The sequence below is a fragment of the Benincasa hispida genome, chromosome 7, assembly GCF_009727055.1.
Source record: "Benincasa hispida cultivar B227 chromosome 7, ASM972705v1, whole genome shotgun sequence".
NCBI lineage: Eukaryota > Viridiplantae > Streptophyta > Magnoliopsida > Cucurbitales > Cucurbitaceae > Benincasa > Benincasa hispida.
Genome location: NC_052355.1, coordinates 48,482,732 through 48,504,849, shown reverse-complemented (window position 1 = coordinate 48,504,849; position 22,118 = coordinate 48,482,732). Strand labels below are relative to the sequence as shown.

The following is a 22,118-nucleotide window of genomic DNA, read 5'->3' as shown; positions in this document are numbered from 1 at the left end:
TACTTAGCAAGAACTTCTGAAGTGGAACTAATGGTTATAAGCCTATTTTGCAAAAACAAAAAATGGACAACTAAGATCTCATTTGTTAAAACCTCATTTGATTATTATTTCATTTTTTTGTTTTTAAAAATTATGTTTGTATTTTTACCATTCTCTTATTGTCGGTTTTATTTTACGTAGGTAAATATTTGAAGGATTGTTTTCAAATATAGTAAAATAACCAAATTATTTATAAATATAATAAAATATTACTGTCATGTCAATTAGTGATAGATTGTGATTACTATCAGTGTCTTGATTATATTAAGATCTATCATGTCTATCAGTGAGTTTTATTATATTTGTAAATATTTTTAACATTTTTTACATTTAAAATAATTACTATATTTTAATTCTTAGTAATTTTTTTAAGAATAAATATTTTTGAAACTCCGCTTGATTTTTGAATTAAAAAAAATCTTAAAATGATGTTAACAAGATGAAGCAACGAAGGTCCTGTATGTGTAAAAGATAATTAAAAAAAGGATTTACATCCATATAGTGATTGAATTATGAGCCAAATTTTAGAAACAAGATTAAAGATTACTTTTTTTTTTTTCAGTTAAAAAAAAATTTCTTGGTTTTTTTAAATCATTGATAAAATGTAGCTAATAAAGGAAGAAATTTGGAAATTAAAGTAATAGTACTTATAGACTTAATTTTCAAAAAATAAAAAATCAAAAACCAAATGGGTTGAAAATATTTTTGAAACTCATAACTAAATAGGTTTACAACCCGATCCAAATTGCCAATACAAGAAAAATAGTTGTGCAGACCCTTTTTCTTTCTTTTTTTTTTCTTTTTTTTTTTTTTGGTCTAATACAGCTATGGAGAATTAAGCACCATTATCCAATTTGTTATTTTTGTTTCTAAAAAAAATGCTGGGGAAATGAAGTATAAAATCACTCTATTGATTGTTTGCTAAAGTACAACATTATATTTATGAAAGAGAGTACGTGAGGGTATGGTATAGAATTTTTGTTAACAAACGCCTATAAATCTGACCTATAAAATGAGCAAAAAAGCCGGTGGTCTAATTGTCCCTCTCAGCATTCTGGAAACCACTGGCCTATTCTCCCATTGCAAAGGATAAAAATTGAAACAAAATGAAGGAATCTGTTTTCAAGTTAAAAAGAAGAATAAAGTACTGTAGAGAAATGAGAATGTCTACTTAAACTTGTTAGAAATCTTGATATAGTTTAAGAGACGTTTAAGAGCATTGCCACTGTCGATGGCTTCTCTGGCCCTATCCAATGCTACGGATACATCTTCCGCGCCATCGCATCCTAACAAGTGATCCACCATTCCAGCATTCAATACAATTCTATCGTATGCTGCTCCTTTTTCACCATTAAGACCTGCTAACCCTAACTCTATGTTCTTTGATACCTGAACGCAACACAAATTCCAAAATCAATGAAAGAGAAAAGTGCTCATTAATCAAATTACATAGAGTTGGTGCCAGGAAATCAGGTAAATTTTTAAATGCAAATAAATTATAAATAACGAAAGCCACTGGATAATTAGGGTTATATAAGATTTGAATAATGAGAAAGAACCACAATCACTTTCGAACCTGGGGAAATACTATTTGCATAGAAAAGGGTAAGAACTAGCACGAAGAAAGTTGTAAAAAGAACATGCCGAATATATCCTTTTCGATTTTCTTTCGCTTTATGAACAAAATTCAGAAAAAGGCTACAAACGTGACATCTCTTAGTCAGCATTCTTCAGCTTTCTATCTTACTATAATGTATAAGCTGAATTACGAATTTAATTCTCAAGATCTATTTGGCCTTCGAACTTCCAAAATTACAAAACTAGTCCTAGATTCTTTTTATTTTTAATATTCATGTATCTACTCTAAACAAAATTGAAAATCTAAAGTACAATTATCGATAAAATTCAAATTTATATCCGTTAGATCATTAATTTTTACGAATTTGTCAAAGACTTATTAGACACAAAATTGAAAGTTATTCATAGACATGTTAAATAGAAAATTAAAAATGTAAGAACTTTTGAAAGTTCAAAAACTAGACCTAACCTTTAAAGTCATGACTAAACTTGTAATTCAACCTAATTTATAACTATTTTTCCTCCCCAGTTCCTCGGTAAAGATTGAATTATACCACAAATTTTGTCTGCATTGAAGCAAGGTCTGTCCCAAAGTATTGGAAAAGGGAGATGGAAATAATAAAAATAGAAGAGATAAGAAAGTACCGATCTGTCGGTTCTTGGAGTATCAGTGGGTTGAAATCCATAGTCTGCGGCATTGACCTCCAGACTGAAACTATGACGTGATACGCCTGCAATACAATTATTTCATTCTTTACGTGCATTCATTTCATGCCAAAATGGTTTAAATTGATCTTCATCTGGATATTCAGAATTAGTAAGCCAAAAAACAAAACAAAACAAAACAAAAGAGTTGATGTTAAAACCATCGATTTCAAATGCTGATTGCGTGCTCAGTGATCGAAAACCAGAACAGTAGTTCACGGGAAGTCCTTTTGAAGCATCGGCTGACCGCAACCTTGTCGTCATTGACAGGGCTCCTTCCTCACCCTATGACAAGAGTAGCACAAGTTGAGTTCTAGAAACCTCTCAATTGTAAAAAAAAAGGTAAGTTCCAGAAATCACTCAAATAAGTCAACTCCATTTGGAAATTATTAGGTCATGATCTAAGAAGCACCTACAAGGACACGGAAACGTCCATTTTGAAAGAGTAGGACATGAACGCATTGAGACAAATTTTTTTAAAAATAAAATACATGTGTATATATTGTATTAATACTTCTCTTTGGATATAACATGTAAATTCAACATAAAAACAAAATATATTTCACTAAAAACATAAATCGTAAAATCAACCAATCATATTTTAAATCTTAAAAGATATAGAAAGATTTAGTTGGCTATAACTAGAGGAAGGAGATGTCATCCCAAAACTTTAGGATTGATCAATAGAGGATTCAGTCTATAAGAAAAACTCAGTTTTCCCCCTTAATTTTAGGTTGAATATTTTTTATTTAGTTTAGACACATTTTTTAGCGTGTTGAACATGTGTTCAAAGCATGTCTAATTATATCAATGCCGTTTTACTTCATGCATACTGATGAGCTTAAACATTTCAAAAAATAATTTAATAGATTAAATTCCAACCTTCACCACTAAGCCGGAATGAACACCCCTTCTCCTCATTAGCATTAGAAGTGGTTCCTCATAACCATGATGATAGAATCCAGTCACAATGGCTTCCTTCCCTCTAGCCTGCATTAAGCATTATCCTCTATACGTTACTTATCCAGATAATACTAGTAACAAATTTCTACGCTATTTATTGGGAAGAAGATGCACTGCATGGACCCGTTGTGTAATACTATTTATTAAAGGATATGAGGAATATAATTTAAAATCTCCATTTAAATGCCTTGTAAGAAGTAATATATACAACTAGGATCCAAGCTTAGCCCTTTAACTATGAAACTGCATATATTATTGGAGACTTGTTGCAAATAAAAAGAAAATTTAAGAGCAAAGTCAATCAACTGTTGTAAACGATTCTATAATCATAAAAAAATATTCACTATTTAAGATCCTGACGCTGACAAATCATGTAGATCCTATTTGATAAGTATATGGTTTTTGGTTTTTAGCATAGATAGAATAAATGTACGTAAACATAATTTTCAAAAACAGAAAACCAAAAATAAAATAGTTATCAAATGGAGCCAAAGTGTGGTTGGGCAAAAACTTGGAGATCAATATCATGTCAAAAATGGATTTTTTACCTTCACAAATTGCTGAACCTTTTCAGTTGTTGCCAATGGTGGCCGTTTCTTTATGTGCTCCCTCAGCCCAACCAATGAATATCTACAGAAATTACAAAAAGAATACTCGTTCATAAAATAAGCAACAGGTTAATAATACCAAAACTGGGTTGAATCAATTAGGACGACAATTAGGAAGAACTACCAGTATATTATTATTACAATTACTGATAAGTCCAGACATTATAAAGGCAGGTTCTAACAACAATATATACAAAAATGACATAATTAACAAACTGACTAGAATTCATACAAAGATGGGCGAGCTTCACGCTGACTTACATAGGCAAAACCAACCTCCTCGTCCTGGAATATATAGCAACAGTAAAAAGATCAAAACAGAACATGACATTATGTGATAAATGAGAACTACACAGGATCAAAGTTAATGTATATATTAGAATCAAACAGAAAATAGTGAACCTCAAGAAGCCTTTTAGCATGCGAAGGGATTAACTTTGTGTTTGCACCCATAAATTTCAGCATCTGCTCTTCAGTAATACCACCCTATAGAAGATGACCAATGGTAGAATTGAACGAACAAATTAAAAAAAAAGGTACATTCCGTTCATAGAGCACCAGATCATGTCTAAACATTAGATAAATAAATAAAACATTCTATCAAGTAACAATTAAGATTTTGGAATGAAGGGATGGAATGAGTAGGATAAGAGGATGCTTTTGTCAGTTTAAATTGAAGCTTATCTGCAGGGAATACTCAATAAACTGTCTGCTAAAATCAAAGAAAAAGAAAAAGAAAGCCTGATTTGACCTTTGGAGGCATCCAATCCACACCGTGTAGCAAGCAAGATTCCCCATAGCAGGATCTAACCGCAGCAACAAACAATGTGCTCCTGAAATAACGTGTATTTCCATCATAAGGTTCCCCATAATGAGTCAATGATCTAACATCAGCAACTGGCGTAGGACCTATTTTCAATATTCATTATTCAATACTTAATCACGGGAGTCATGGTCTGATTTTGATGTACCACAGAAATATACTAATCAGTGTAAAGAAACTCACTTGATTCATCATCAAATGCAAGGCAATGTGCTTTAAGCTCTCGATCAGTTTCCCTGTTCATACGTTGACCAATTAAAAAGGCTGAAAGTAGCGAATGACTAACTCCCGACGACTTATGGTTTTCTGTTTTAAGTGGAAGCACATCTCTCATCACCCCTTGGACCTCCTCATACCCAAGATGCCCTCCTGCTAAGATTTCTCTAAGGGCACCAACCAACCTCATTTCACAGGAACCCTTCCCAACAAATTGAGGCCCAATTGAACTCCCTCCCATAATAGAACCCTCAGGATCAGCAATGAAGATTACATCAGGAGGTAGAACTCGAACTAGGAATGGCCAAAATGTTGCCATTGCCTTCTTTTCCCCTTCACTCCACTGAGTTGCCTCAGGAAAGACATTAGCACGTATAGTCATTGCAGAAAAGAATGCCCCAAGCTGTGATCGTGACACTTCCATTTCATTTTTAAGCTCTCCTTTAGCTGAAACATTGACAGTGAAAAGATGAAAAACTCAAGTTCAGGCCAAATAGAAGTATTACATAAATGTGACATCCAGCAGCGCCCAGTTAAACAGATTTCACAGAACTGGTTTGACTAAAATTGCAAGTTCTTTTTAAGTATCTTACCGATTTATTGTTTATTTAAAACATGACAACATTTAGCTAACAACAACACTGGACCGATGATATATAAGTATTTTTCTTGTCAAAAACAGAATCATTGAACTTAAGGAAGATCAAGTTCTCAGGAATTTTCGTCTCGTACGGGAGAAAATGTCTTGCTGAATTGGTTCGTGAAATTTTATATCGGTTTTCTTAAACTACCATACCGATTTCTTATTACTATCTAAACTGCGACAATTATGACAAAATTTAGCTATGAATGAGATTGGAGTGAGGACGCCTAACTTTCTTTTTTCTCGTCAAACACAGAAACATTGAACTGAAGAGACATCAAGTTCAGCAGAGTTTTAGCCTCGTATGAGAGAACACTTATTCAAGAGTTCTACATCTCGTTTTCTTGTGAAATATCAACAATCGAATTCCCCTCCAGCACCAAATTCTCCCGGTAATATACGAAAACGACGAATAAAAAAGTAACTAGTAGTGAATATAGTACCTGATCTTAAAATTGTATCCAAGACCTTAAACGCTTGTTCTTCACCAAGCGGCCTGGTCTGAGTAGGTCCAGTACAAACCCTAGCCTGAGCTTCCAGCACCGTCTGGTTTGGCTTCGGTAAATTCAAACTACGATACGAAGTGGAAATTGCCGGACTCTGAATATCTGATTCCGAAAGTCCTAACTGATCCATCGTAGCCCAATCTAGTTCAGATTTCGCGGTCAAACATATCCGCTTCGCTCTAATCCAACGTCCTCGATATTTAACAGGAAAAATCAAAGGAGTTCGAACCTGAAAACGGAGAAGATCTCTGTGTTTCTGGCAGCGAATATGATGCGCAGGAAAAAAAGAAGAATCAGGATGGAAAAGAGCTTTCATGTCGATCTCTGTGTTCTTCCCACTCGCTTGCAAAACTTCGTCTGGAAATGGCGGAAAAAAAAATTGGAAACACCGGTTACCGGAAATTTATATTATCAAGTCTTTTTTTGGAAGGATTGACATGTTGTCAATTTATATTGAAATAATGAACTGTACACGAGGCGAGCTCAAGTGGAACATTTCGTTAACATTGCAACGGTTGATTTTCATTGGACGCTTTTTCTTTTTCTTATTTTTTTAGTTTAATTGACACCGTTTTAGATAAGACTTCATGTCAATATTTTTTTTTTTTACAAATATAGGTAACGGCGACTTTAAGATTGATAGTATATTCTTTATTTTATTTAAGGATTTTGGCGATTTGAATATATGCTTAGCAACTATGCTTACGTTTGCCTCTAGGGATAGCGGAGGTGCACTCCCCATCTTCATCTTCGTGGTTTTTTTTCGTTTCCGTTCCTGTCTCATTTTCCATTCGGGATTGAAGGATTGCGTTCCATGGAAAATTTTTCTCCTTTTTATTTATTATTTTATTTAAAATCAATTAATTTTTTTTTAAAAAATTAAGCTAGTGTATGTTATATTATAAAATAGAAAATAGAAGATTTTAACTTTTTTTAAAAAAAAAACAGACTGAACCCTGAGCCCTAATTTCTCTACTTGAGTATGTTCCCTACTGAGACCAGTGTGGTGAGTAGGTTGATGTGAAAATTAAGGTGTAATTGTAGAGAAAAAGGGTGAAAAGTTAGAAGAAAAGTTTGAATTTGAAAACTTGACTCTTGGGTAAACCTTGAAAAATTGGCTAAGTATAACCCATGCGTTGGAGGCTAGAAAATTGGCTAAGTATTGTGTCATGCATTGGCCTTGCTCATTTGGGAGGTTATTTGGGCGTTGAAGAAAGCCAAAGTGTGGCCAAGAGAAAAGCTATGCGTAGGAAGGTATGTAGCAGCCAAAGTCTTGAGAGGTTAGTAAAGCATGTGGCAGCCTCAAGCGTGCGCGGGCATGGGCGCTGAGCGATCGTGTAGCATTGAGCGGCGCTACACGATGAGGTAGGCGATCGTGTAGCAAATGCGTGGAGCTAAGCGATGCAGTAGGCGATCATGTAGCATCAGCGCGAGCATCAGCGTGAGGTCACTAAACGATGGGGTGATGAGCTAAAGGATTGGACTTGTATTGATCGGCATTAATCACCGATTAAAATACTAGATGTCCTTAGCACCGGATTTGACTCTATGAAAGTTGAAGGTGTCGGCCTAATATTTAATGAGAGGCGGTGGAAAGCAATATAAAAAGGGGAGGTCGAACTTCAAACAAGGCCGACACCTTTTTATATCATTTGATAAGTAAGCAAACATTTTTGGTGTCGTTGGCAAGCTCTAAGGGTTTACTTTCAGAGGTGAAACTGTCGGAAGATGTCCTCATTGGATTAAGGCCGGAGAAGGAGAAAAAGGACCAGAGGTTCTGTTCTTGGGTGAATCCGGGCCATTGTTAAAGAATTAAGTCTCTAGGACAGATCACGAGGAGTCTGAAGCTGAAATTTTGAAGTAAGATTTCTGAGACGATTCTTAACAAGTTTGTAGAAGGAAATATCTTGAGATGAGCTCTGGAATTCAAGTTATTAATTTTGTAAGATGAATCTGGAATTTCATGAACAAGCAAGCAACTGCTTGAGTTGAGTAAGCTGGCAGCTCGAGGAGAAACGCTTGGATAGACCAAGGGCTGAGCTTTTCCGTGCATTGGACCTGCTGTGTAGGCCGAGGAGAGCTTGCAATGGAATCTTGGATGTATAAGCAGCCTTGAGGACGACCATATGCAGCTGTAAGAACACTTAGAGAGAAAAGTGTTGGTTGCATAAGTGGTGTTGCGTTTGTGAAGAGCGGTTGGAAGCTTTGCATGAGCCAAATCTAAAAGAAATTTCTATGTGTCTAAACCTACAGCAAGGTGCATTGTTGTGAAAGTCTTCAAGAGGAAGGCTAAACACAAAGCTTACTTAAGGGTTAGTCTCAAAGGGAGACTTATGCTAGTAGTTAATATATGCTTTTGTGTCCACAGGATTGACACTAGTAATAGAAGCATATCGACCCTTGAAGAATAGTTCTAAAAGTTGTGAGTGACTAAATATTTACAATGTTTTAAAGAAACCATGTTTTAAAGAAAGATTATTCTCATGCTTGCTAGTTTTACAAAGTAACTTCCAAGTAAACCATGAGTTATGTTTAAACGCATGCCATGTATGAAAGTTTATTGAAAAATTATTTATGTGTGTTTAATTACACAAAGCATGCGTTAGTATCTTTAAAGACATATTTTCTATGAATTATGCTTTACATGCTTTAAAGAGAAAATCATTAAATGACTAGTTTTACTTGAAACTCGATACCGAGGGACATTTGAGAAGGTATCCGAGCAACTTGTTACTGAGGGACAAGTTTTGAGAAGGTATCTGAGCAAAAGTATCTAAGGTACGACGATACTTAGTTATGGCCACATGCACATAGGTAGTTAAAGTCAGAGATTGAGCAAAAGAGTACTCTCTTGACTAGCAGTTGACATTGGGATTAAACCGCAGCAGGGTTATTCTCAACTAAGGAACAGCTTAATGTTTTATGAATGAAAATAGCTTTATATGCTTTATACTTGGAAAATGTTTATACTACAGTACAAGGTTACTGTAAAAATTTATATTTCAGTTTAATCTCTTTATCGAGACTTTTGCATGAGAATCAGTTTTCTTTCTTAAATCACTCATTGGGCTAGCAAGCTCACCCCATTTTCAAATGTTTTCCTTTCCCTTCAGGTAGTGGTCAAATCCTCAGGAGGTAGCTTTGCAACTAAAGAACAAAGTTATTTTAACCCATTTGTTAGGTGGTTACTGTAAATATTGTACATATGTTACATTCGTTCATATAGGGACTAAGGTTTTGGGCATTGGGATTTATGAAACTAGGAATGTAATCTCTCTAAATATTTGTATGTTTAAACTTAATATTTTAGCCTAAGAGGCATCCGTTGTGTATGAGTTTGTATGTTGGTATCAGAGTTATTTCCGCAAGAGTTATTAGACAATAAGTGTCAGCAAAAGGGTTGATAATGTTGTAGTCATGTCCTTTCCTAGGCTGAGAGAGTAGTCTGGGACGGGGTGTGACAATTTATATTATGAAGCTACTGTTTTTTATAAATAAACACACACATATATATATCACTTACACTTATGATAAAATATAAAATGAAAATTGAGTTCATGGCCCAACAATTTAAAGATTGCAAGAATGACAAATTAACAAGTTCAACCCAATTGAAACTGTCGAAATGACCAAAATGTCCTCGCAGTTAAAAATGTGAAACTGCATTTGATTATCATCTTATTATTATCTGATTGTCATATGATTACCATTTAATTGTTAATGATATCAATTACTATTTGATTGTTGTCTAATTACTGTCTGATTGTTATCTTATATTAATTGCTAATAATATCGATTTGTTATCTCATTGATATTTAATATTGATTGCTATCTAATTGCAAATGACACCGATTGCTATTTAATGATCTTATGTTTTTTTTGTTAATTACATGACAATCAGATAGCAACCAGATATCAATTAGATGACAATCACAGGTTAATCAAATAGAGACCACAAAGTACTTAATATATAATGAAAATCACATGGCAATCAAATATCGATCATATGGCAATCACTTGACAATCAAATAGAAATCAGGTAGAAATCAGATATCAATCATATAGCCATATTTGATTATCCATGCTTAAACAATCCACTCGCGGTTCTAATTACCAATTTAATTCCTACATCTTGTATAACATATTGGATATATTATTGGCAACACTTATTGAGTGGCACTTGACAATCCATCACATTGATATTAGATATGTTACTTATACATTCATGTCTTACTTCAAGTATTTACTAATTGATGTCTAATCATATCTTTATTGATATATTATTGATATGTTCATGTCTTACTTCACGTAATTTCTCACTGATTGTTATGTGATACATTGATGCTATATTATTGATATTCTTAAAAGTTGTTTTGATATAAGATATACTTGAAAATTGATTGATATGCTATACATTGCTGATGTACTATTGATATTCTTGAATTTTTTTATGAATATTTTACAAATTCATGCAACAACCTAATATGAGTTTGTTATTAATAGTATGTTGGAGTTAATTTTCATTAAATTGTTTTTGAAATGTGAATTTTAGTTAATAAATATGAAATGAAAGGAAAAAAAAAAAAAGTAACAAATCATACTTCAAATAATTTTACGTTAGTCTGACATGAAAAAAATGAATAACGGTGAATTTGGAAGCAGTAGAATTTAAGAAGAATTTTGCCAAAGTCCAAGCGAGCCATCGTCAGGCACATAGCCGAAGTAAGAAAAAAAACAGAGGAAAGTTGGTTCCTTCATCAGAAATGAGGCCTACACCGATGGAGTTCTTTGTGGAGATGGAAGAACAGGGATCGACGGTCGTCATGGACGTGGACGGTGTGACCCACTTGATATATTGAGCAAGGGTGTGATCTCCACTGAGAACAAGCTCGCCGACGCTAATTTCTTTAGCTATTTTAGAATTGCCACCCATTACAAATACCTATATATATATATATATATTAAAACAAATGACAAGTTATTTGGAGTGTTCTTAAGCTATTTTAGAATTACTCCGATTGAGGACTTGTTTTGTATTTTTTTTAGATCCATCTTTGATCAAACTGGGATATCTGCGGGGATCTGGTGCTATGAGAATTTTTGTCCACTCTATTTGCTTCATTAAACGATTGGGTTGGTTTAAGTATGAATTTTTTTTTAAGAATAGTTTATGCTTATATACTTTTGGATTGTATCACTTAAGAATATCAAATTAGTTATATCGATTAAAATCAAATTTTTATAAATAAATTAATTTAGACCTTTATATTTAAAAATAGATAAATAAAAGCCTCCTAACTTTCCTATATAATTATGTTTTAAAATTGGGGATACATAACTTTGGCGCATATTTACAACTTCTTTAAGTAAAAAAAATGACATAATATTGGAAAGGAATGTTAAAATGATGATTTAGCCTTTAAAAAGTTGGGTTTAGATTAGGGAGAAGAATAATTGTATTGAAGTGGTTTTGTGTTGGTTGAAACTAGCTCTAAATTATTAGCCTTAACATAAGTTTAGGGTTTAAATGGATATACTTTTTAGTTTGGAGTTAATGCTTCCACCAATTTAACTAGGGGCATGATTAGGAGAGATTCTGTAATTGTTAATATCACTTTTGTTATTTTCAAAATTACTTATAATATGCTTTTAATTATTCAAAATTAATCGTAATGATATGAAAAATGTGTTAAAAGTATAAAGTTAAATATGAAATTGATTTTCAATGATATAAAAGGTCTTTGGAAGTGATTTTAAACATTACAAGATCGATTTAACCATTTCAAAATCATTCTCAAACATGCACTAGGTTCCCATAAGTACATCATCCATAGTATAGTCAACATATCCATGATGTACGATCCTACGAGTAAAGGGATTTTAAATAGATATCGAATATCTTAAATTATCGATTGACCCAAAAGCTTAAACTAGTTGGTAAAGATAAATTTAATTATAATGTCTAACACCCTTGACCCAAAAGGGTAAGCTAACAGGTAAAGACAAATTTAATTAAATATGAAGAAGACTTAAATAAGTGGAAATCAATATCAAATGGGGAGGAAATAACATTGCAAGGGTTCGAACATAGGCCTTTCTAGACCACTTAATCTGATACCATCTTAAATCACCGATTGATCCAAAAATTTAAGCTAGTGGGTAGAGACAAATTTAATTATAATATCTAACACTTGGAGTGTTGACATAATTAAATTTACTTTTATCCATAAATTTAAGCATTTGGGTCAATCGATATTTAAGAATATTGATTGAGTTTAAAAGGTTATGCAATGAGAGGGGGTACATTCATATGTTTGAAAATCATTAATGATAAAGAGGACTAACTATTTTTTCCCCTTTCAATGTCTAATTAGTTATAATTTTTTTTAGTTCAATATGTTATTAGTGGCGAAGATTTTTTCTAAAGAGTACAAATTCATATAAATTTAATTTTAAACGGCATTGAAATAGCATTCAAGGGATTTATTGTTGCCAAAGACGAGTATTACTAACTGATATACGAATAGTGACATATCCAAAATTTTATATTAGGGAGTACAACTTTATAATGTTAAAATTATAGCCCATTAACTTCTAAATTTTGCAAATTAATTTGAACTTTCAAGTAAATTAACCTATCTTTTTGAAAATTTTGTAAATTTGGTTGAATTTTTAATCAAATTTAAAAAAACAAAAGCAAATTTTTAAAAGAATTTTTTTTAATTCTCAAAATTTGACTTAATTTTTTGAATTATTGTTAATTTTAAGAGAGAAAAAAATACAAATAGTTGCCCAACGATACTAAAACTTTAAACATATTTACATGTGGTAAAAATAAAAATAGAATCATGTTTTTCTACCCATTACTACTGTATTAAAATTATATATATCTATAATTTTTTATTTAGTTGACTTTGAACTCAAATCCCCTACATCTAAATACATCTACCAACTACTGAGCCAAGTTATTATTTTATATATTGGGGGCACGCAATAAATATATTGAATAATAGTTTTATATTTAATAAAAAAGCGATATATATGAATATATAACAACACCCTTATATATCATTGTAGTATAAAAACTTCAAACTTTTGGCTTCTTTTTTAAAGGCAAGAACCTTAGTCGATTAAACTTATATTATAGATAACATCTATTTATAATATTTTTTTTGTTTTTTGTTTTTGTTTTTTTTTTTTTTTTTTTTTTTTGTGTGTAAACCTAAGGTGATGTGACTTAATTGAAGAATAAAGTTTAGTACGGAAAATTGATGTATATTTATTGGTTTAACAACATTAAATTTAGATTTTAGACACACATATTAGTGCAATTAATTCTCTTACTAACTAATTGAGTCTTACATCTCTAATAAACTAAAGAAATAAACTAAAAGTTAGTTTTTGGCACATAAGTATTTTTCATTTGGGATAACAACCCATAATACCTTAATAAAGACCCTATATTTCAATTATGTCAACTTTTTCTATTATTTACCAAAATGTCTAAGGAAATTGGTTAATTACACAAAAATTAAGAGAAATTGCATTTATGATATATTTTTCCATATTTAGGAATCATCTTCAAAGTTGGAGAGAGAATATACATTTACTATATTCTATTAATTATTTGAGATTTCTTCTTATTTTCAATTAGAGAGAGAAAATGCATTTAATATGATTTTTATTTTTCATTTAACACATTTAGACGTCAAGCAGAGATTGTTTTAACATATATGAAATATACTACAGATATAAATCAGAAATTGAATCAATGTTCAACATAAATCCTAAGTATATATGATAAATTTCTTTTATATCATAGTATGTATAATCCCAACAAATCAAAATTTAATAACAGCTCCGTAATAGAAGTGTAATTCAAAATTAAATTGATAATTTTAATATACCACAATATATAAATCACGCCAACATAATTGTATATATAAAAAATTTCATTTCTATCACAATATATATAATAAATTCTATTTAATTAGTCAGAAATCCCAATGACTTCCATTTAAGCTTTAAATGTATTTATTATATATTATTAATTAGTTAAGATATTTTCATTTGAAATTAATGTGATTTTCTTTTGGAAAATTCTTATAAATAGAAAAATCCAAAAAATATTTACACTTTGCAGCAAAAAATTCTAATTTTAAATATTTTTTTATATTTAAAAAGACTCCTTTTCTGTCCCAAATTTGACTTCAAACATATATCTATATCTATATATATATTGAAGGCACCACTTTTGGTCCGACATTTATTATTATTACTATTATTATTTTTTTCCCCTCTTTTTCATGTTTATTTTATTTATTTTTAAGCTAATTTTATTTTTTTTAACTTAATTTAAATTATTTTTAAGTGACTTGTGTATTCGTTTTTATTCAAATTTATTTCTTTTTATTATTATTATTATTATTATTATTAACTACTTTTATTTTCTAACTTATTTTTATTATTATTCTTGTGTTTCTTACTATTATTAATTATTATTATTTTCTTCTCCCTTTTAACCATTCTTCAACAACTCCATCTTCTTCCTCCCAACCTTCTTCTTTCCCATTTTCTCTCCTTTTGGATCTACAAAAAAAAATCTCAACACCCCACCTTGCTTCTCCTATAAATTGATCACAGTGTTGGAGGGGAAGAAAAAGTTATATATAGAAAGAAGAAGGGGAAGAAAAAATAAAATAGGAGGAAGGAAAGGATTGAAGACAAAAGGAAGAAGGAAAGAAACATATTGAGACTAAGTGTGAGAGTAAAGTGAAAAGAATAGAAGAGGAGAGAAAAGGAAAAGAAGTGTTCCAGCGAGCACCAATTCGACGAACAGTAACTCTTACCACAGGCGAACCTCCATTCCGGTGGATTATTGTAACTTTCGATGAAGACCTACAACGACTGTCATCACCTACAAAATAAAGATAGAAAAGTGGAAGAAGAGAAGAAGAAACTGGTGAGGAAGAAGGAAGAGGAGAGAAGAAGATATTTAATAAAGGTGTGGACCTCACTTCTTTCAGTATTATTTTTTTTTAAATGTGGTGAACCCCACTTGACTTTATGTAAATATGTTTTTCCTCTTTTCCTATCTTCTCGAATTTCACCTTTTCTTATTTATATTTTTATTAATTTTATTATTTATTTTGCTCATTCTTCCCCTAATCTCACCAAATTTTTTATTTTCTTTATTTATTTATATTTATATTAATTTTATTATTTATTTTGCTCATTCTTTCTCCCTAATCTCACCTTTTTTTTAATGTTTCTCAAATATCTTTTTTTTTTTAATTTTTTAAGGGATATCTCCAAAATTTTTTACTTTTATTTTTTTTTCCTTTCTAACTTTAGTTTTACTAACCATTAGGTTCTTAATATCTTAATTTATTGGATTCTTGTTTTGGATCTTTTACGACTCTCCATTGCATGATTTTAAGTTTTGATGATTTTTTTTAAAAATTTAAATAGATTGTAGTTTAAAATTTCTTTAAAACATTTAAACAAAACTTTTACTTTAAAGTTGAATATAGATTATAATTTAACATTGTTAAATATGATTCTATTCAATTTTTAGTTTTAAAGATTCTGAATAATATTCTAAATTGCTTGAATTTAAAACTTTAAATATGAACTTTAGATAGGTTGTAATTCACATTTTTGCAAAATGAAAATTAATTTTACTTGAACTTATAATTTTATAAGTATATCTCATTGGGATTTAATCTAAGAATTGTCTTGAAATTTCAAACTTCATTATGTTTTGGATTACTAGATAAGTTTTAAATTAGCATTAGTTTTAAATTTCAAAATTTCAAAGAAATTTCAAATGTTTCTTTTGAATGACTTGCATCACTCATAATTATTAATTCACATTTTTCTAAAGTATGAATTAGTTTACATGAGATATTTTCACAATTCTGTTATAGAGTTGATGTTGTTAAATGTCTAAATTCGAAAGGTCAATATTTCATAAAAGAATCCAAATATCAGTTAACATACATTGTTAGTCACAGAATTCAACTATACTTTATTCTTAAAAATTATAGTGAAACCTGGTGAGACATTTTTTTTTACCAAATACGTTTTAAATATGATCGACTAAGGTAATAATTATGTCTAGGCCGAGGTACTTAAGTTGAGGAATACTTCTACCTGGGAATTATTTAACTAGTTGATTCTCATAAGTTTTTGTTTTATTAATTTCCATTACAATTTTGGATAATAGAATAAAACATTTTTTTAAAACGGGTGTTGTAGTGTGCTAATACATTTCCTACACTCAATAACCCAAAACATATCTTTGGAAAAGTAGACCATTTTTATTTTTATTTTTTTTAATGGGTGACCAATCACACCTTAAAACGATTGGTGATGACTCCAAGCATTTCACCTCAAAAGAGGACCCTAGGAAAGGACGTTGGCCCGTGTTGCGATGACGTTGTATATATACACTGAAATATGTATTTGTATATACCTTTGTTTATTTAAAAATATAAAATGTATGATATATACTATGATATAAATTGAATTTATGATATATCGTGATATATTGTGTTATATTGAAGTTGTTATATTAATTTTGAACTACACTTCAATTAGGAAGTTGTTGTTAAATTTTGATTTATTGAGATTATTTATACTGTTACGATATATATTGGGATTGCAAACATCTAAAACAATTTTCTAAGATATGTTTAAAGTAACCATGAATTTGTTAGAAAAATCAGTTGTGTGATACGTCAAATACATTAAATGAAAATAGAATAATATTAAATGCATTTTCTCTCTCAAATTGAATATTGGGAGAAATCTCAAATAATTAATAGAATATAATAAATACATTTCTCTCTCTCTAGCATTAAAAATGTTTTGTAAATATGGAAAAGTATATAATAAATGCACTTTTTGTAAACCCCTGAACTTGTTTTACTAGTTAATTAAGATTAAGTCCTCTTAATTATGAGTTAAAGATGTGTATTAATATCAATGGAAAGAGTAAGTTAAGTGGGTATAATGAATAATGCGTATGAAATGTAAGAGAAGGAAAATTTTCTAAGCGTTTTGACTATATGCATTCAAATTGTAAACATGGTTGATGCATAGAGAGTTGGAGAAGTCTATTAATAATAAACCGGAAAAAGGGCAAGGAAATATGTTAAATGTGGAACATTGAGTTCTCGAATGAAGTAGAAACAAGTTAACACTAAGAGAAGGTAGAGAGGGTTCTATGCGTTGGAACTATGAGGCGCCACGTAGCTAGTCCGGTTGAACTATGTGACTAGAGGTCCAAGAAAGGGGGTGTTATGGCTAAGTACAACAAAGTGGTATGAAAGATTTATGCAACCAACTTTGTATATCAATGTTGAGGCCAAACTGACAAGTGATGCGACAAAAGAGTATGCGTTGAAAGGAGAAGGCTTGGGTGGCTGCAAGGCCATGCGATAAAGTTTAAGCTAATGAATTTAGCTTAATTAACGAGTAAGTAAGCTAGGTGGCAGCCTTGTAAACGTCAATGAAAGGATAAGCATGTCAGGTGACAATTAATTAAGCAAACTCTTCATGCCCACTCAAGTTTAAATAGGCTTAGCAACGAAGGAGACTGTTTTGCCAAACATTTTCTAAGGCCTAAGTGAGAAATGTTACTGCCATCTGAAGATTTTGAAAGTTGAAGAATTTTCAGCCAGCTAAAGGAAAATTTGAGGAATTTCTAATCGATTCCGGAAGAAATAATGCTCAAATTCTAAGGTAAGTAAAAGTTAAGATATTTTTGAGCAATTTCCTAAAAAGGAGTTTAGTTTTTATGAATGTTGGAATTAAGTTAAGAAATCTGGAAGATTGAATCTGAAAATGATGTTGTGGAAGAATAAGCAGACAACTGCATACAAAGAACAAGCAAGCAGCTGAACTAGTGATGTTATGCATTGACGCATACAACATAGTCAATCCACAACGAAGGCCCTTTGAGTATTTCGCATAGACTGAAAAGGCGTTTCAGCGCTTACCCCAGCACCTCAAGGAAGGATTTTTAATTATCAGCCAAATTCTAAGGTAAGATGGCTAAGGATAGTCGATGCGATGAAGATAGTTCGATACGTCGAGCTTAGTTCTTGTGATTTAGTTACTTTCTTTGCATTTATAAATGCATATGATAATTGATTTGCTATATTTTGCAAATGAATTATCTGCTAAATTTCAAGTTCACTATGATTTGTACGGGGATCTAAATGAGACAAAAACGATGCATTTCATATAATTTATTTTTCCAACTTCTTAATTCCTCCCCCTAATGTTAGAAAATTTGTCTCATTAAAATGACAATAAGCAAATTGTGCAGTAAATACATCACCCGCCAGGGGTTCAAAATATTTAATAATTGATGGGGAATCATATCCAACATATATTCCTAACCTCATTTGAGGACCCATCTTAGTACGTTGCGGTGGAGCAATATGAACATATACTGCACATCCAAAAATTATCAAATGGAAAATATCTTATTCATGGCCATAAACTAATTGTAATGGCGAGTACTTATGATAAGCTACTTATGCGTAAAAATGATGCTGCATGCAAAATAACACGTCCCCATACAGAAGTAAGAAACTTAGCTCTCATAAACAATGGTCTAGCACTTAACTGTAAGCGTTTTATAAATGATTATGCTAAATCATTTTGTGTATGAACGTAAAATCATGAAATTTTCACTAAACTTTTCTCCAAAAGTTTTAGATTTCTCATCAATCTTCATCATCCTACAAAATGCATAAATGACCACTATTTATAGGAGAATTGACAAGTAGGACGTGGCCATTAGGACACTAACACGTATAAATTTGTGAAACGTGGGGTAACATATTTAAGGACACATGGTCCTTTTTGAGATGAACATCTCTTCTATAATATTTATAATAATTTTCAACTATTACAAGAAAATATATACTTTTAACTAAAATAAAAAATTAATTAAAAAATTATTTTAAATAACAAAACTGCTGAAATATTTATAAATAATAACAAAATGTTACAATCTATCGTTGATCATGATAGACTACTAGTTGTGTCTATCATCATACGGATAGTAGTCTATAGAGATCTATCGCGGTCTACAAATTAATAATTAATTCTATTATATTGGATATAATATTTCCATTTTAATAATTTATTTAGTGTTAACAAATAATTTCTAATGATAATAAAATTACATCGACTAGTTTCAAAGCCAACCATCAAATATAAAATATCATTAAAGTTATTGTTATTATATTAATATTTTATGTAAATAATTGATTTGATATTTGTAAATAATGAATGACTAAAATAAAATTTCATCACGTCTCAAAAAAAACATCAACTAAAAGAATTAAAATGGATTTTTTTATTAGAAGTGTATATAATAATTTTATTTATTTTAGAAATTTAAATTAAATATTTAACCCATTAAATAAAAATTAAAAATGATAAAAAAATTACATATAATAAAAATAGATTAGTATAAGTTTATATGGGAAGAAAAATGATTAGTAGTGAAAATAAGCAAGAGAGTAAATCTATTTCAAAGGAGAGACTAGACTGTAAATAAGAGAGAGAGGAGAAAATATATAAATGGTTTTCAAAAGAGTAGAAAAATAAATTTAGTATTTTCTAGTTATTACCAGATTGCAAAGGTTCTAAAAAATAATTATGTGGGGTGGGAAAAATGAATTTTTTTTTGAAATAATATTTTTTAATAAATAATGACAAAAATAGGGTTGGAGGGAAACAATTTCTAAGAATGTGTTTTGAGAAAATATTGACAAAACTAGTGTAGTGTAATTGTGTACCTGATACACAATTACCATGTGGCATACTCGTGTACCCGGTACTCGAGTACCATTTAATCCAGTCAGTTGACCGGTCAAGTGAACTCGTGTACCTGGTACACGATTCGCTTATATTTTTTTTTCTTTTTTTCTTTTTTTAAAGTTAATTGTTAACTTAATTATATAACTTAATTCTTTCATCATTGCTTATAATTGTTTTTTTAATTGTTGAACTTAATTATTAAACTCAATTCTTTCATTATTAAACTTAATTTTATATTTAATCTACAATGAAAACATCTTGCACTCATATTAAAAAAAAAATACCATGATATTAAAGAATATTTACAATTAGTTCTTTAATTTACAATTTGAAAATGATACAATGTGGGATTTAAAAACGACCCCTGGCCCTTACTCCTCATGGGGTTGTCTTCGTGTCCCTCTAAATTAGGTTCACCTCGTTGTCGCTGTCGTCTACAACGAATACGTCTTCGATCGGTGTCAGCAACATTGAGTCGTCTTATTTGTTGAATAATATCTTTTGACCAATGTTTGCAGACACATTGAACCCAATTCTGGTAAATTGTTCTGAATATTGTTGAACATCGCCAATAAAATTATTCTGTACAATAAAAAAAATAAATATTAAACAATATTCATATCATATATATGGAAAATGTGATTTTAAATCTCTTACCATGCAGTAATAGAAAGCACCGTCAGGTGAGATAAATCGCCTCGTGATCGAATTATACCAGGGAAAGTAGTCGTCTGATACAGCTGGCCTATTTGTTAATTCTCCCTGTACACAACGATCACGTCGTCCATGCCAGTAGGATAAATATTTCGAATGGATTCGACGCCAGTCTTGGTCGTGCTTACCTCTTAAATTGATCTGGTGTAGTGCTGGGAGTGTATAGGACAACGAAGGTATCGTTTGTCGCATACCGAACTGTCTCAGCACACTATCTGGCCACTCTACTATATGGAAGCATATAAGAGGGCTAACAGTCAACCAGATGTCTTCACCATTACAACAATAATCAGGTAAGGATAACCAAATCTGTGTGTATGGTGTCCAAATAACCTGACAAAAAAAGATAATAATAAGTATACATATAAAATGTTTTAAATATTCATTTATATACATATTTACTATCTGATTATGCGTCAGCATGTCGAATATTTTTCTGTACACGAGCAACATATTTGTTGATTGTTCAGAGGCAGCTAATACACCACTCCATTTAAAATTATAAAAAAATATAATTAATTTATATTCTTACATAAAATGGTAACAAAATAAATATATAAATAAAATAATATCTGACACTAAGTGGACGATGATCCGGAGCCTGTAATTGGACTTGTGGTGCTATAATTGGAAATCGATTATAAGCTTATACTTGTAATAGTATCAGTGGTCCTGCTATTTCTAACGCTTGTGTATTGGAAGCCCGACAAAGTTCTTTGTACAACCATGCAAGACATGCACCACCCCACGAGTACGTACCAGCGTGCTCGAAATCAGAAAATAATGGGAGGAACATGAGATGCACTAGAGTATTTAACTTGTCGGCAAATAAAAATCCTCCAATAAGCTGTAGGATGTATGCTCGTGTGTACCTACGTACGCTGATGTTGTCGGCATTGGGAGGTAATTCGGGAAACTGGGACGCCAACCAAGGGATACTCAATCTTGATCCCTTCAGATCCTCTGGTAGAACGCCTAAGAGCTCTTCTCAAACGTTCTTCCAGTCATACTGTAGTGAGCCTGCCAGTGGTTGCCCGTCCACTCGTAACCCAAATTGTATGGCAACATCCCATGATTTACATTTAACATACCAAAGATCCTGATTTGATTCCATTACAACAATTTCATAGTGTTCTGTCACACAATATTTTTTCACAACAAGCTGTAAATCTTCTTTGGTATTAAACAACATTCCTTTTTGTATTAACCTACAGTTATCTACTCCTACATATCTTTCTTCCAAAGTAGACCCTAGTTCACACATTGAATTTTTCATTTCCCAATCTATTTGGGTGAACATTTCCGACGGTACCAACTCAAGATCATGTTCACCACTACTGTCGTTTCCAAATAATTCATCAACTTCAACGTCAATGTCACTATGTCCATCATTTCCAGGTTCAAAAATTACTAAATTTTCAGGATGCATCGACATAGTTATTATGTTTTTTTCAACGGTTATAGTTGACAAAAAAAAA

General features: G+C 31.1%; 1 protein-coding gene across 2 annotated transcripts; it reads right to left on the bottom strand.

The window, feature by feature from the left end:
* Window positions 1-925: 925 nt before the first annotated feature.
* On the bottom strand, window positions 926-6,511 carry LOC120082046 (anthranilate phosphoribosyltransferase). Of its 2 annotated transcripts, XM_039037262.1 has the most exons (11): window positions 6,311-6,511; window positions 6,019-6,202; window positions 4,900-5,379; window positions 4,645-4,802; window positions 4,296-4,379; window positions 4,126-4,178; window positions 3,834-3,915; window positions 3,205-3,312; window positions 2,484-2,607; window positions 2,263-2,348; window positions 1,207-1,428 (listed from the first exon to the last, which is right to left on the bottom strand). In XM_039037262.1, exons 1-11 carry the CDS (start codon window positions 6,395-6,397, stop codon window positions 1,207-1,209), a joined length of 1,668 nt encoding a protein of 555 aa, XP_038893190.1. In that variant the 5' UTR covers window positions 6,398-6,511. The 2 variants fall into 2 exon arrangements, with proteins under 2 accessions (XP_038893189.1, XP_038893190.1); XM_039037261.1 differs by having other exon boundaries at window positions 926-1,428; window positions 6,019-6,510.
* Between the last annotated feature and the right edge of the window lie 15,607 nt (window positions 6,512-22,118).